The sequence below is a fragment of the Triturus cristatus genome, chromosome 4_1 (assembly GCF_964204655.1).
Source record: "Triturus cristatus chromosome 4_1, aTriCri1.1, whole genome shotgun sequence".
NCBI classification, from domain to species: Eukaryota; Metazoa; Chordata; class Amphibia; order Caudata; family Salamandridae; genus Triturus; species Triturus cristatus.
The window spans coordinates 341,789,923-341,802,578 of record NC_140585.1 but is presented as its reverse complement, the minus strand read 5'-3'; the positions used below and the strand labels follow the sequence as shown (position 1 = coordinate 341,802,578).

The 12,656-nt window shown below is 47.0% G+C and overlaps 1 protein-coding gene across 1 annotated transcript in view; it reads right to left on the bottom strand.

Annotated features, from left to right (window-relative positions):
• MRPS35 (mitochondrial ribosomal protein S35) overlaps positions 1-11,972 on the bottom strand; it is a 233,003-nt gene extending 221,031 nt beyond the window's left edge. Inside the window, exon 1 of the mRNA XM_085652326.1 lies at positions 11,812-11,972. Coding sequence (XP_085508452.1) covers positions 11,812-11,935 — 124 coding nt within the window. The 5' untranslated portion in view covers positions 11,936-11,972. The remainder of the gene's footprint in view (positions 1-11,811) is intronic.
• Positions 11,973-12,656: the final 684 nt, after the last annotated feature.

Here is a 12,656-nt window from a genome sequence, read left to right as displayed (position 1 = left end):
TTTTGAGGCTTAAAAGGAACTGCACGAGGAATTGTGACTTTGAGAAGGCAGAGCAGGAATGTATTGCCAGATTTAAAAACAGAGGCTATGAAGGGTCGCTTTTGGAGAAAACCTTGAAAAGGGTAAGACAGATCCCTAGACATAATCTCTTGAGTGATAACACCAGGTACAGAACTAAACAAGGCAGTGATAACATAGATCTAAGTGTAAATAAAGTCAGGATGATTACTACCTACACAGATGAAGCTGTAACTTTGAAAATAATTCTTAAAAGAAACTAGCACATTCTAAAAACAGATGCGATCATTGGCAAAGACCTACCCATAGGGCCACAAGTAACTTATAGAAAGGCCAGGGCAATCAAGGATATGCTTGTGCATAGCCAACAAGCAAGAGATCTTCCTAAGGAGGGGACTCTCAAAGAAATGAGGGGATTCTTTCCATGTGGAAAATGTAAGGCCTGCAAAACAAGTAAAAGGGTCCTAGGCTACACAATACCAGAAACTAAAATCCCCAAAAACATTACTAAATTTATAACCTGCAATACGGCGTATACAGATTATTGTTTAGTATGCCCGTGCGGGCTATGGTATGTGGGAAGTACCATTCACCCGGTAAAAAATTGTGTCCTAGAACATATGCGGGCAATTGTGAAACAAAACCAAGCATATCCAGTTAGACATTTTCCCATTGCACATAATAGCAACAGGGATCTGTTGTTGTTTTTTTGGCCTGGATCATGTACCAGTTAACATCAGAGTGGGGGACCGAATCCTAAGGCTACGCAGATTAGAGTCTCGTTTTATTATTGACCTCCAAACAAAAGCCCCGAAAGGCTTAAACAGTGGGGAGGAATTGGCAGTGCATTTGGGAGACTAGCCGATATACGGCGTTACAGTGGTGCTTTAAATATGTCCATATGTGTATCAGTAGACATGTTAGAAACGGTTTTAATACAGTATATATGAAATTGCAGTTAACACCAGGGGCTCAATGTCGATATGCGACGTAATTGATGTGAATATCTGTTAATATACAGTTAAATCTATGAGCACATTTTATCGATGCACGATAGGATTGATTGACAAAACTGTTTTATTTTAAATTATATTACAGATAACATTTGGGGGATGAATGTGGATATAAGATAAAAGTAAAAGTCGGATAACAGATACTAAAATGTGCGTGAGAGGCCAATACACAGCGAAAACCGGGAGCAATGTTTTATATTGTACTCGATATGGGGTTTAATTGAAGTTATGTCTGGTTAAAACTTTGAAAGGTTTAAAATAACATGCTGATAAAAGTCAGGAGTTATGTTATCAATTTCTCTCCTTCTTGTATTATATGATCTGTAGTAAATATGTGAAAGCAAAAATATCTATCCATTCAAAGATGGTGCTTGCACTTTGGGAATGAAAACATCCCTCTTTCCATGTCTATCAATTGAAAAAAAAGTTTTTTTCTTAATTGAAACAACTTTAAAAACGGCTGCCTCTGTCGTGGTAGTAACACCGACGAAGGCAGAAGCCGAAGCGCGTTTGTTGTTGCTGACAAGGAAATAAAAACATTATGCAAATCGCCCCGTGAGTGCTGGCTGTGTTCCTAAAGAAGGGAGGAGGAACTGTGAGCTTGGATTGGTTACGCGGAACGCCACCGCCTTGCCGGCACCCGCCCGCGAGTGCTCCTATTTTATGGCGTACCAAGGAGCTTTGATATATATATATATATATATATATATATATCCAGCTCGGGCTTGTTTCCAACACAGTGAGAGGCACTCGAGCGCAGACACGAGCCTCAAGCGGCAGCTCAATCTTGTGTCAGGAACTCCGGACTTCCGATACCTTTGGCAGCCCAACCACCACTGCCTGACGCGTTTCAATAATCTTCCTCAGAGGCTGTTCGTGGAAAGGAACACGCACAGTCCGGAACTGCAGGTGAGAGATTTCTTTAATTGCGCGCCCCCTATAGGCTGCTTCAATAAGACTGCGCATTGTCTGCTGGTACCTGTAGTTCCAGAGGGATGCAGATATCCCCTCTAAAGTGCGTTTGAATGTTCTGCCGGAATATATAAGCCCCCAATGAGCCTCAGAAGTCGGGGGTTCCCTCAATTTAGTGTCTTACGCCCCACATCACGAGGCTGCTGAATGTACTCCTCTGCGGCCCCCAGGTTCCCGGGGTGGTGCACTCTCGGCGGCTTGGCAACCGCCTATAGATCCAGCTCGGGCTTGTTTCCAACACAGTGAGAGGCACTCGAGCGCAGACACGAGCCTCAAGCGGCAGCTCAATCTTGTGTCAGGAACTCCGGACTTCCGATACCTTTGGCAGCCCAACCACCACTGCCTGACGCGTTTCAATAATCTTCCTCAGAGGCTGTTCGTGGAAAGGAACACGCACAGTCCGGAACTGCAGGTGAGAGATTTCTTTAATTGCGCGCCCCCTATAGGCTGCTTCAATAAGACTGCGCATTGTCTGCTGGTACCTGTAGTTCCAGAGGGATGCAGATATCCCCTCTAAAGTGCGTTTGAATGTTCTGCCGGAATATATAAGCCCCCAATGAGCCTCAGAAGTCGGGGGTTCCCTCAATTTAGTGTCTTACGCCCCACATCACGAGGCTGCTGAATGTACTCCTCTGCGGCCCCCAGGTTCCCGGGGTGGTGCACTCTCGGCGGCTTGGCAACCGCCTATAGATCCAGCTCGGGCTTGTTTCCAACACAGTGAGAGGCACTCGAGCGCAGACACGAGCCTCAAGCGGCAGCTCAATCTTGTGTCAGGAACTCCGGACTTCCGATACCTTTGGCAGCCCAACCACCACTGCCTGACGCGTTTCAATAATCTTCCTCAGAGGCTGTTCGTGGAAAGGAACACGCACAGTCCGGAACTGCAGGTGAGAGATTTCTTTAATTGCGCGCCCCCTATAGGCTGCTTCAATAAGACTGCGCATTGTCTGCTGGTACCTGTAGTTCCAGAGGGATGCAGATATCCCCTCTAAAGTGCGTTTGAATGTTCTTCCGGCATATATAAGCCCCCAATGAGCCTCAGAAGTCGGGGGTTCCCTCAATTTAGTGTCTTACGCCCCACATCACGAGGCTGCTGAATGTACTCCTCTGCGGCCCCCAGGTTCCCGGGGTGGTGCACTCTCGGCGGCTTGGCAACCGCCTATAGATCCAGCTCGGGCTTGTTTCCAACACAGTGAGAGGCACTCGAGCGCAGACACGAGCCTCAAGCGGCAGCTCAATCTTGTGTCAGGAACTCCGGACTTCCGATACCTTTGGCAGCCCAACCACCACTGCCTGACGCGTTTCAATAATCTTCCTCAGAGGCTGTTCGTGGAAAGGAACACGCACAGTCCGGAACTGCAGGTGAGAATTTCTTTAATTGCGCGCCCCCTATAGGCTGCTTCAATAAGACTGCGCATTGTCTGCTGGTACCTGTAGTTCCAGAGGGATGCAGATATCCCCTCTAAAGTGCGTTTGAATGTTCTGCCGGAATATATAAGCCCCCAATGAGCCTCAGAAGTCGGGGGTTCCCTCAATTTAGTGTCTTACGCCCCACATCACGAGGCTGCTGAATGTACTCCTCTGCGGCCCCCAGGTTCCCGGGGTGGTGCACTCTCGGCGGCTTGGCAACCGCCTATAGATCCAGCTCGGGCTTGTTTCCAACACAGTGAGAGGCACTCGAGCGCAGACACGAGCCTCAAGCGGCAGCTCAATCTTGTGTCAGGAACTCCGGACTTCCGATACCTTTGGCAGCCCAACCACCACTGCCTGACGCGTTTCAATAATCTTCCTCAGAGGCTGTTCGTGGAAAGGAACACGCACAGTCCGGAACTGCAGGTGAGAGATTTCTTTAATTGCGCGCCCCCTATAGGCTGCTTCAATAAGACTGCGCATTGTCTGCTGGTACCTGTAGTTCCAGAGGGATGCAGATATCCCCTCTAAAGTGCGTTTGAATGTTCTGCCGGAATATATAAGCCCCCAATGAGCCTCAGAAGTCGGGGGTTCCCTCAATTTAGTGTCTTACGCCCCACATCACGAGGCTGCTGAATGTACTCCTCTGCGGCCCCCAGGTTCCCGGGGTGGTGCACTCTCGGCGGCTTGGCAACCGCCTATAGATCCAGCTCGGGCTTGTTTCCAACACAGTGAGAGGCACTCGAGCGCAGACACGAGCCTCAAGCGGCAGCTCAATCTTGTGTCAGGAACTCCGGACTTCCGATACCTTTGGCAGCCCAACCACCACTGCCTGACGCGTTTCAATAATCTTCCTCAGAGGCTGTTCGTGGAAAGGAACACGCACAGTCCGGAACTGCAGGTGAGAGATTTCTTTAATTGCGCGCCCCCTATAGGCTGCTTCAATAAGACTGCGCATTGTCTGCTGGTACCTGTAGTTCCAGAGGGATGCAGATATCCCCTCTAAAGTGCGTTTGAATGTTCTGCCGGAATATATAAGCCCCCAATGAGCCTCAGAAGTCGGGGGTTCCCTCAATTTAGTGTCTTACGCCCCACATCACGAGGCTGCTGAATGTACTCCTCTGCGGCCCCCAGGTTCCCGGGGTGGTGCACTCTCGGCGGCTTGGCAACCGCCTATAGATCCAGCTCGGGCTTGTTTCCAACACAGTGAGAGGCACTCGAGTGCAGACACGAGCCTCAAGCGGCAGCTCAATCTTGTGTCAGGAACTCCGGACTTCCGATACCTTTGGCAGCCCAACCACCACTGCCTGACGCGTTTCAATAATCTTCCTCAGAGGCTGTTCGTGGAAAGGAACACGCACAGTCCGGAACTGCAGGTGAGAGATTTCTTTAATTGCGCGCCCCCTATAGGCTGCTTCAATAAGACTGCGCATTGTCTGCTGGTACCTGTAGTTCCAGAGGGATGCAGATATCCCCTCTAAAGTGCGTTTGAATGTTCTGCCGGAATATATAAGCCCCCAATGAGCCTCAGAAGTCGGGGGTTCCCTCAATTTAGTGTCTTACGCCCCACATCACGAGGCTGCTGAATGTACTCCTCTGCGGCCCCCAGGTTCCCGGGGTGGTGCACTCTCGGCGGCTTGGCAACCGCCTATAGATCCAGCTCGGGCTTGTTTCCAACACAGTGAGAGGCACTCGAGCGCAGACACGAGCCTCAAGCGGCAGCTCAATCTTGTGTCAGGAACTCCGGACTTCCGATACCTTTGGCAGCCCAACCACCACTGCCTGACGCGTTTCAATAATCTTCCTCAGAGGCTGTTCGTGGAAAGGAACACGCACAGTCCGGAACTGCAGGTGAGAGATTTCTTTAATTGCGCGCCCCCTATAGGCTGCTTCAATAAGACTGCGCATTGTCTGCTGGTACCTGTAGTTCCAGAGGGATGCAGATATCCCCTCTAAAGTGCGTTTGAATGTTCTGCCGGAATATATAAGCCCCCAATGAGCCTCAGAAGTCGGGGGTTCCCTCAATTTAGTGTCTTACGCCCCACATCACGAGGCTGCTGAATGTACTCCTCTGCGGCCCCCAGGTTCCCGGGGTGGTGCACTCTCGGCGGCTTGGCAACCGCCTATAGATCCAGCTCGGGCTTGTCCAAGTGCCTCTCACTGTGTTGGAAACAAGCCCGAGCTGGATCTATAGGCGGTTGCCAAGCCGCCGAGAGTGCACCACCCCGGGAACCTGGGGGCCGCAGAGGAGTACATTCAGCAGCCTCGTGATGTGGGGCGTAAGACACTAAATTGAGGGAACCCCCGACTTCTGAGGCTCATTGGGGGCTTATATATTCCGGCAGAACATTCAAACGCACTTTAGAGGGGATATCTGCATCCCTCTGGAACTACAGGTACCAGCAGACAATGCGCAGTCTTATTGAAGCAGCCTATAGGGGGCGCGCAATTAAAGAAATCTCTCACCTGCAGTTCCGGACTGTGCGTGTTCCTTTCCACGAACAGCCTCTGAGGAAGATTATTGAAACGCGTCAGGCAGTGGTGGTTGGGCTGCCAAAGGTATCGGAAGTCCGGAGTTCCTGACACAAGATTGAGCTGCCGCTTGAGGCTCGTGTCTGCGCTCGAGTGCCTCTCACTGTGTTGGAAACAAGCCCGAGCTGGATCTATAGGCGGTTGCCAAGCCGCCGAGAGTGCACCACCCCGGGAACCTGGGGGCCGCAGAGGAGTACATTCAGCAGCCTCGTGATGTGGGGCGTAAGACACTAAATTGAGGGAACCCCCGACTTCTGAGGCTCATTGGGGGCTTATATATTCCGGCAGAACATTCAAACGCACTTTAGAGGGGATATCTGCATCCCTCTGGAACTACAGGTACCAGCAGACAATGCGCAGTCTTATTGAAGCAGCCTATAGGGGGCGCGCAATTAAAGAAATCTCTCACCTGCAGTTCCGGACTGTGCGTGTTCCTTTCCACGAACAGCCTCTGAGGAAGATTATTGAAACGCGTCAGGCAGTGGTGGTTGGGCTGCCAAAGGTATCGGAAGTCCGGAGTTCCTGACACAAGATTGAGCTGCCGCTTGAGGCTCGTGTCTGCGCTCGAGTGCCTCTCACTGTGTTGGAAACAAGCCCGAGCTGGATATATATATATATATATATATAAATATATATATATATCTCCCTGAATTGAGGATTCACTCGCAGGCAGACGGTTCCACTGAATCCTGTATTTAAAACCAGAAAAAACAATCCAATTGTTCACTTCGCCTGACGCGTTTCGTAGCCTAGGCTGTGCTGGAGTTACACAGAGACACTGTTTCCCTTACTTTTCACATGCATGCTGATCTGCTCTGGAGTGAGCTTCACAGGTGTGTCCAATTACTGATGCATGCTGGGGCTTGTATTGAATTCAATCATACCCTCCAGTGGGTTCTGTGTTTTAGCAGTCATATTTTTGAGTTTGTAGTCTGGTTTGCATTGTAAATCTGCCATCTTGCATTGAGACTCAGCATGATTCCTATGCATACATATAAAGTGTGAATTTAACATTAAAGTTGACCATAGTTAATGTAGACCCCAGTTTAAATGATTGACACTAACATGAGTGTGGTAAATTGAATGTCCATGGAGCCACGTATATAAAACAGGTTGCATTTATTGAAGCTTAGTTACAAGGTAAGTTCATAAGAAAAAGATAGGTAGACGGAATAACAACCCCATCAGGAGTAGCCTCCCTGCCGCTCAGCCTGCCTGCCTTCAACTGACACTCCACACACAAGTCAGGCACTCAAACATTCCATGAGGTCATCAGGCATTCTAACACTCACACTAGCTGAGCAGCAGGGAAGACACAGATAGAGCAAGAAAATACACAAGTCAATTATAACATATCCCCCTTCCTTAGGGAAACAAAATGCAGAAGAAGTGAAGAAAGCAAACACAAATATCAATATATATTATATACAATGCATTCTGAAAGAAAAGCATTTACATTGCATTCTCAAAAATTAAAGACATTATGATTAACCCCATCCCCCTCCCTTGGGGAAAACCCACAACACACAAGACCGCACAGAGCGGTGGAAAAGAACACACAGCCCCATAAACAACGCGTAACAGCGTACACACCACCCTGTGGAACAACACTGGGACACTCACAGCCCCCCAACCTACACAGGTACACACCACCCTGTGGAACCCTGTGGAAAAGAACTGGAGCACTTAGCGCCCCACAACCTACACGTAACAGGCTACACACCACCCTGTGGAACATAACTGGGGCACTCACAACCCCACAACCTACACGTAACAGGGTACACACCACCCTGTGAGACAGAACTGGGGCACTCACCGCCCCACAACCTCAACTTAATAGGGTACTAAACACCCTTGAAAACAGAACTGGGCACTCTGCTCCCACAACCATACCAAAGTAATGGATACTCACCACCCATGAAACCAGAATTGGAGCACTACCCGCCCCACAACCTCAATGTAAAATTGTACACAACACCCTTGAACCAGAACTGAGGCACACACCACCCCACAACCTCAACATAACATTGCACTCAGCCCCCCATTGACAACAGAACTAGAGCACTCAAAACACAACAGAAAACATATTAATGGCAAGTAATAACATGAGAATTTAAACTGGCAAGGCGTAACACAACATGCCAGTACATACTAAGTTTGAATGGCACAAAACATCACAAAATAAAAGGTAAAAAAAAAACATAGTCCAGCATAATTACTGATACAGGCCTGATGAGCGATGTCTCACCCAAACCCAGTTGTATTAGAACAAGTTCAGCTTTACAGCAGCAGATGAAAAATTTCAGAACCACTCGCTGTTGTGAAGTTCCAGATAGCGACAGTGCTTTTCTCCTCCACATGTCTGGATCGTTCCATACCAAGGCATACCATTATCCGAACGAGTGCTCAGGTCAGACCTTACGGGTATGGGTGAGAAGGTGTTTAAAACAAAATGCTGAGACCCTTTACCGGCCTCTCCCTGTTGCTCATCAAGATGATGACGCAGCTATCGTAGGTCTGTGAAGAATTCTTGCTCACACTCCATTGTGACCACTAGATGGCAGCACGTCGGGGAAAAAAAACGTCCTGTGAGGCTCCAGGCACGTACACATTGCACAGTATGATGCACTCGTCGACAAAGAGGAGAATGCTGCTGACTTCATGGCAGAACCTTCGCATATCTTCATGTGACCCTGAGGGGAAGGTAAGAGTACATGCGCTGCAGCTCGGGGACTGTTCAAAAGATGCGCAACGGTAAAAACAGCTGGAACTCACGAGACATGTCCCCCAGTACAGCACCATACCAAACTGAGCCAAAAGTTGCTGTCGTTTAACTCCTCCACCGATCACGGACTGTGTCATCCACCAAATCAGAGGCTTCGCATTAGGCACATAAGCATTTGTCAAAGTACTCACAGACAACGGTCGGAACACCCAGCACTGCCTCGCATCCCAAATACATACATCTTGGCAGCTCCTCCAATGTTGCAGTGATTGTTTGTAGACCAGTAGTGGAAAGTCGAAATTCACGCTATTCGGTAGTTAGCCAGACATTGACAGACTTTGTAGATAGGTTGTTTAATGTCTTGCCAGACTCTATACATAAAGGATTTATGTCAAGACAGTCACAGCTGGTTGCTGCTCAAATATAATTGTGAAGTAGATGATCAAACGCCCTAGACTGCAGGCTGTCCTATTGATGAGGGACACTGGTGGGGCTGACCAGGGCGTTTCCGTTGTGTTTCCTTTACTTTGAGGTTTCAATTCATATGTTCCAGTCTCTTTAGTAGACTCCTTAGTTCCAGTATCTTCAGTAGGGTATACCCAGTCTTCCTTCCTTAACGCGTAGGTTCTCTTCAAATCGTCGCCAAATGTGGTAAATTGAATGTCCATGGAGCCAGGTATATAAAACAGGTTGGATTTATTGAAGCTTAGTTACAAGGTAAGTTCATTAGAAGAAGATAGGTAGATGAAATAACAACCCCACCAGGAGCTGCCTCCCTGCCGCTCAGCCTGCCTGCCTTCAACTGACACTCCACACACAAGCCTGGCACTCAAACATTCCATGAGGTCATGAGGCATTCTAACATTCACACTAGCTAAGCAGCAGAAAAGACACAGCTAGAGCAAGTAAATACACAAGTCAATTATAACAATGACCTGTCTTTTAGCTGCTGTGTATTTTTCTCCTTCTCTTGTCTCAGGAGCCAAGCTGTAAATGCCAACTTTTAATTACTTATATTCCACTGTTTAAAGTTTCTGTGCAAACTTTTATCTGTGTGTGTTTCACAGAAAGCTGAATAATTAATCTCCACACCTGCACCTGACAGGCTGACCGCGATGTATAATCTTGCTACGAGATAGCACTTGAAGGCTGTGCAGCACAAAACTTCCATTGTGCAGTGTCCAGTGCTTTAAATGGTCCGGTACTGAGTACCGGCACTTCTTAGTTTTATCTCTCCGAGTACCGGCACTTCTCTACTGCCGAGGAGAGTACCGGTACTCATGAAATGCTGGTGCTGGCGGTCCGTCTCTGACAGCCCAGGCACTTCTGTAGACCCGAGCCGAGACCCCACTGAACTATTCAGCTTGAGCTCATCTGCATACTGTCGGGTGTTCGCCATCACGCTGTGTTGCAAACACAGAAATCGAGGCAGACAGTGACAGCGCTATTAAGAAAGACGTGGGAGGTAACCAGGTTCAAACAGCTTTAATCCCACCTGATTCTTTTGTTAAGTGTCTGCATATGCGTCTGCTTGCCTGTGATTGTTTTTGTGAGAGAGAAATACAAGAGAAAGGGGGAGAGAATAGAGACACTCATGGAAGGTATATCAAAGGAAATGTGTGGAATGCTTGTGCGTGCACGTCTGCTTGTTTCTTTCTGTGTCGCTCGAGAATATATAGTATTGTGGCAAGCAACAGCAATTAACAGTATTGATGTTGCACATATTAAAAAAACACAAGGAAATGTTAAAATATCTCCACGTTTGGCTTTCCTTGTGTAATGAGTAAACAAACCTTCTTTGTTTATTGTAAGACATTTCTCATGTGTTTTGGTATGTGCTGCAAGTAGTATAGAAGTCAAGAAGTATCGACATGACTTCTAAGCCACACCCCCAAGCCCCACCCCCAAGCCCCGCCCCCAAGCCCCGCCCACTCGCCACGTTTAAATGAGTACCTGCATTATTTTTCCCCCATTTAAAGCACTGGCAGTGTCAGGTAAGAAGACTGAAAAGCTCTTATCATGAAATGCTACATCCCAATTGGTTCTCTTCATGGGAACCGTAGGGAATCTTTCTACACTGTACAGAATTGTATGATTTAATTGTGTATTGTTGAGCTAGTTAGATTCTGATGCCCCTTCCCACCCTCCTTAGAGGCGATGCTACTCTGCCCTTGCTCAAAGACTTAGACTCCTGAGCAAATCCATTCTCGTTTATGTGACTCAATCTTTATTGGATTCTGTCCTTCAGAAGCATACTTGCGGACACCTCCGGTCTGTCGTTTATCACAAATTTTCGGATTTTCTTTAGCTTTGCAAATTAGGCAATTTTCCCTCATGGGAAACTGAATTCGATTCGATATGCTCCACGACACCTGGTACCATTTTGTTGTATTTTCTAATTTGGAAGTGATACGAATTTCATAATGGAGACATTCATGTAATTGACCATTTATTTACCTGTGATAACCTTAAATAATTTGAGTTTGCTGAGTCTGCTAAAAAAAACCGTAATGGGTTCAAATCCACTACTCTGTCATCCTTTGTGGTGCTTACGGTCATTGGTGTGTTGTTGATTAGTTGAGTTAAGCCATAGTCCGGGACTAAAGGTCCATCTGCTTGAATGCAGTTTGTACTTTAGTTTGCACCAACGATTTACACAGTGTAAATCCCATTGCAACACATACGGGCATGGCTGTAAAAGAACGCATAGGACCAGCAGGGAGTTCTCTACAATGGTGTCGAGAGAGAGAGACCACCATACGGAGATCAGACCAGTATTTCAGACTAAATGTTAACCAAAAATATGGGTGTTCCTAAATGCCTTCCATAGTCTTCATTCGATTCAACCGGAAACTGAAAATTAGAGGACCCGGGTCATACACTTTCAATTTCTTAACACAATGCAAACAAAATAAAGAAGATGCAAATAAAAAATAAACACACCTTAAGTACTGCCGCACTGCCTGCGCACCGTCATGCTGCAAGTCACTAACCATCTAAAATCAGATCTACTTCAAGGACATGTTTTCGAGCATCATCGTATTGATTTACAGCAGTAGCGACTTTTAGCGCAGCATACGTTTGTGTGACATGAATAGTTTGGGCGTATGCTCTTTCTGCTCTCTCCGCTCCAGTCCTTACCTGTACCTCTACTGGGATTCTGAACAGTTAATGCAGTAGAATATGGGGCTCCTGCCAAAACAACCCGAACCCTGCATAGAGATGACAGATAAACCCATCCTGGACTCATCATGGAGGTCGCCATGTTTCCTTCAACTTCGACGGAAGCCGACAAGGTTATAGCAAAGCTTAAACTGATGGGCGCTGGACGCGCCGGGGCCACAAATACACACGAAGGGTGCAGCCATCTTGAATGCACAGCCAGGAGTCTTTAATTCATTAAGTTATTGCGTTATAGAAGGATGTTCACAGTATTTTTTTATTGAGAAAACATGCCGTGCAATACATTTTTAAACATGCTTTGAAACACCTAGAAATATCGGAAAAATATGGACTATTAACTATATATATATTTTTAATAATTTCCCTAAAATAATTGCCGACTTTTGTAGGGAATTATTTTACATGAAAATTGTGTATTGTGTTCTTCGATTCAGGGAAACGGCGGCATTTAGCCTATTCTGCCTTTCTTTACATCGGTTATGTTTCCTTTTTTAGAGCGGATGAGAAACGATCCCAAACGAAGCTTTCTTGGATGCGAGGCTGGGCAAACTAGGTGTTATTCCGATTAAGAGAACATGTTATTTCCCCCATTCTTATTAATCGGTTTTAATAGTCTTCCTCGCAAACTTTACTTCTTGCTTTTGCCCTAGTGATAAAAGAAACAATGAAATGTAGCTACTAGAAATATCAAAGAACCTCACTGCCCCCTAAAGGTAGGACTAGGATGGCCTGTTTTTCGGAATAAAAAAAATCGGATGGCCATAGAAATAGGACTAAATGTTGCACTGGCCATTCATGGTCGA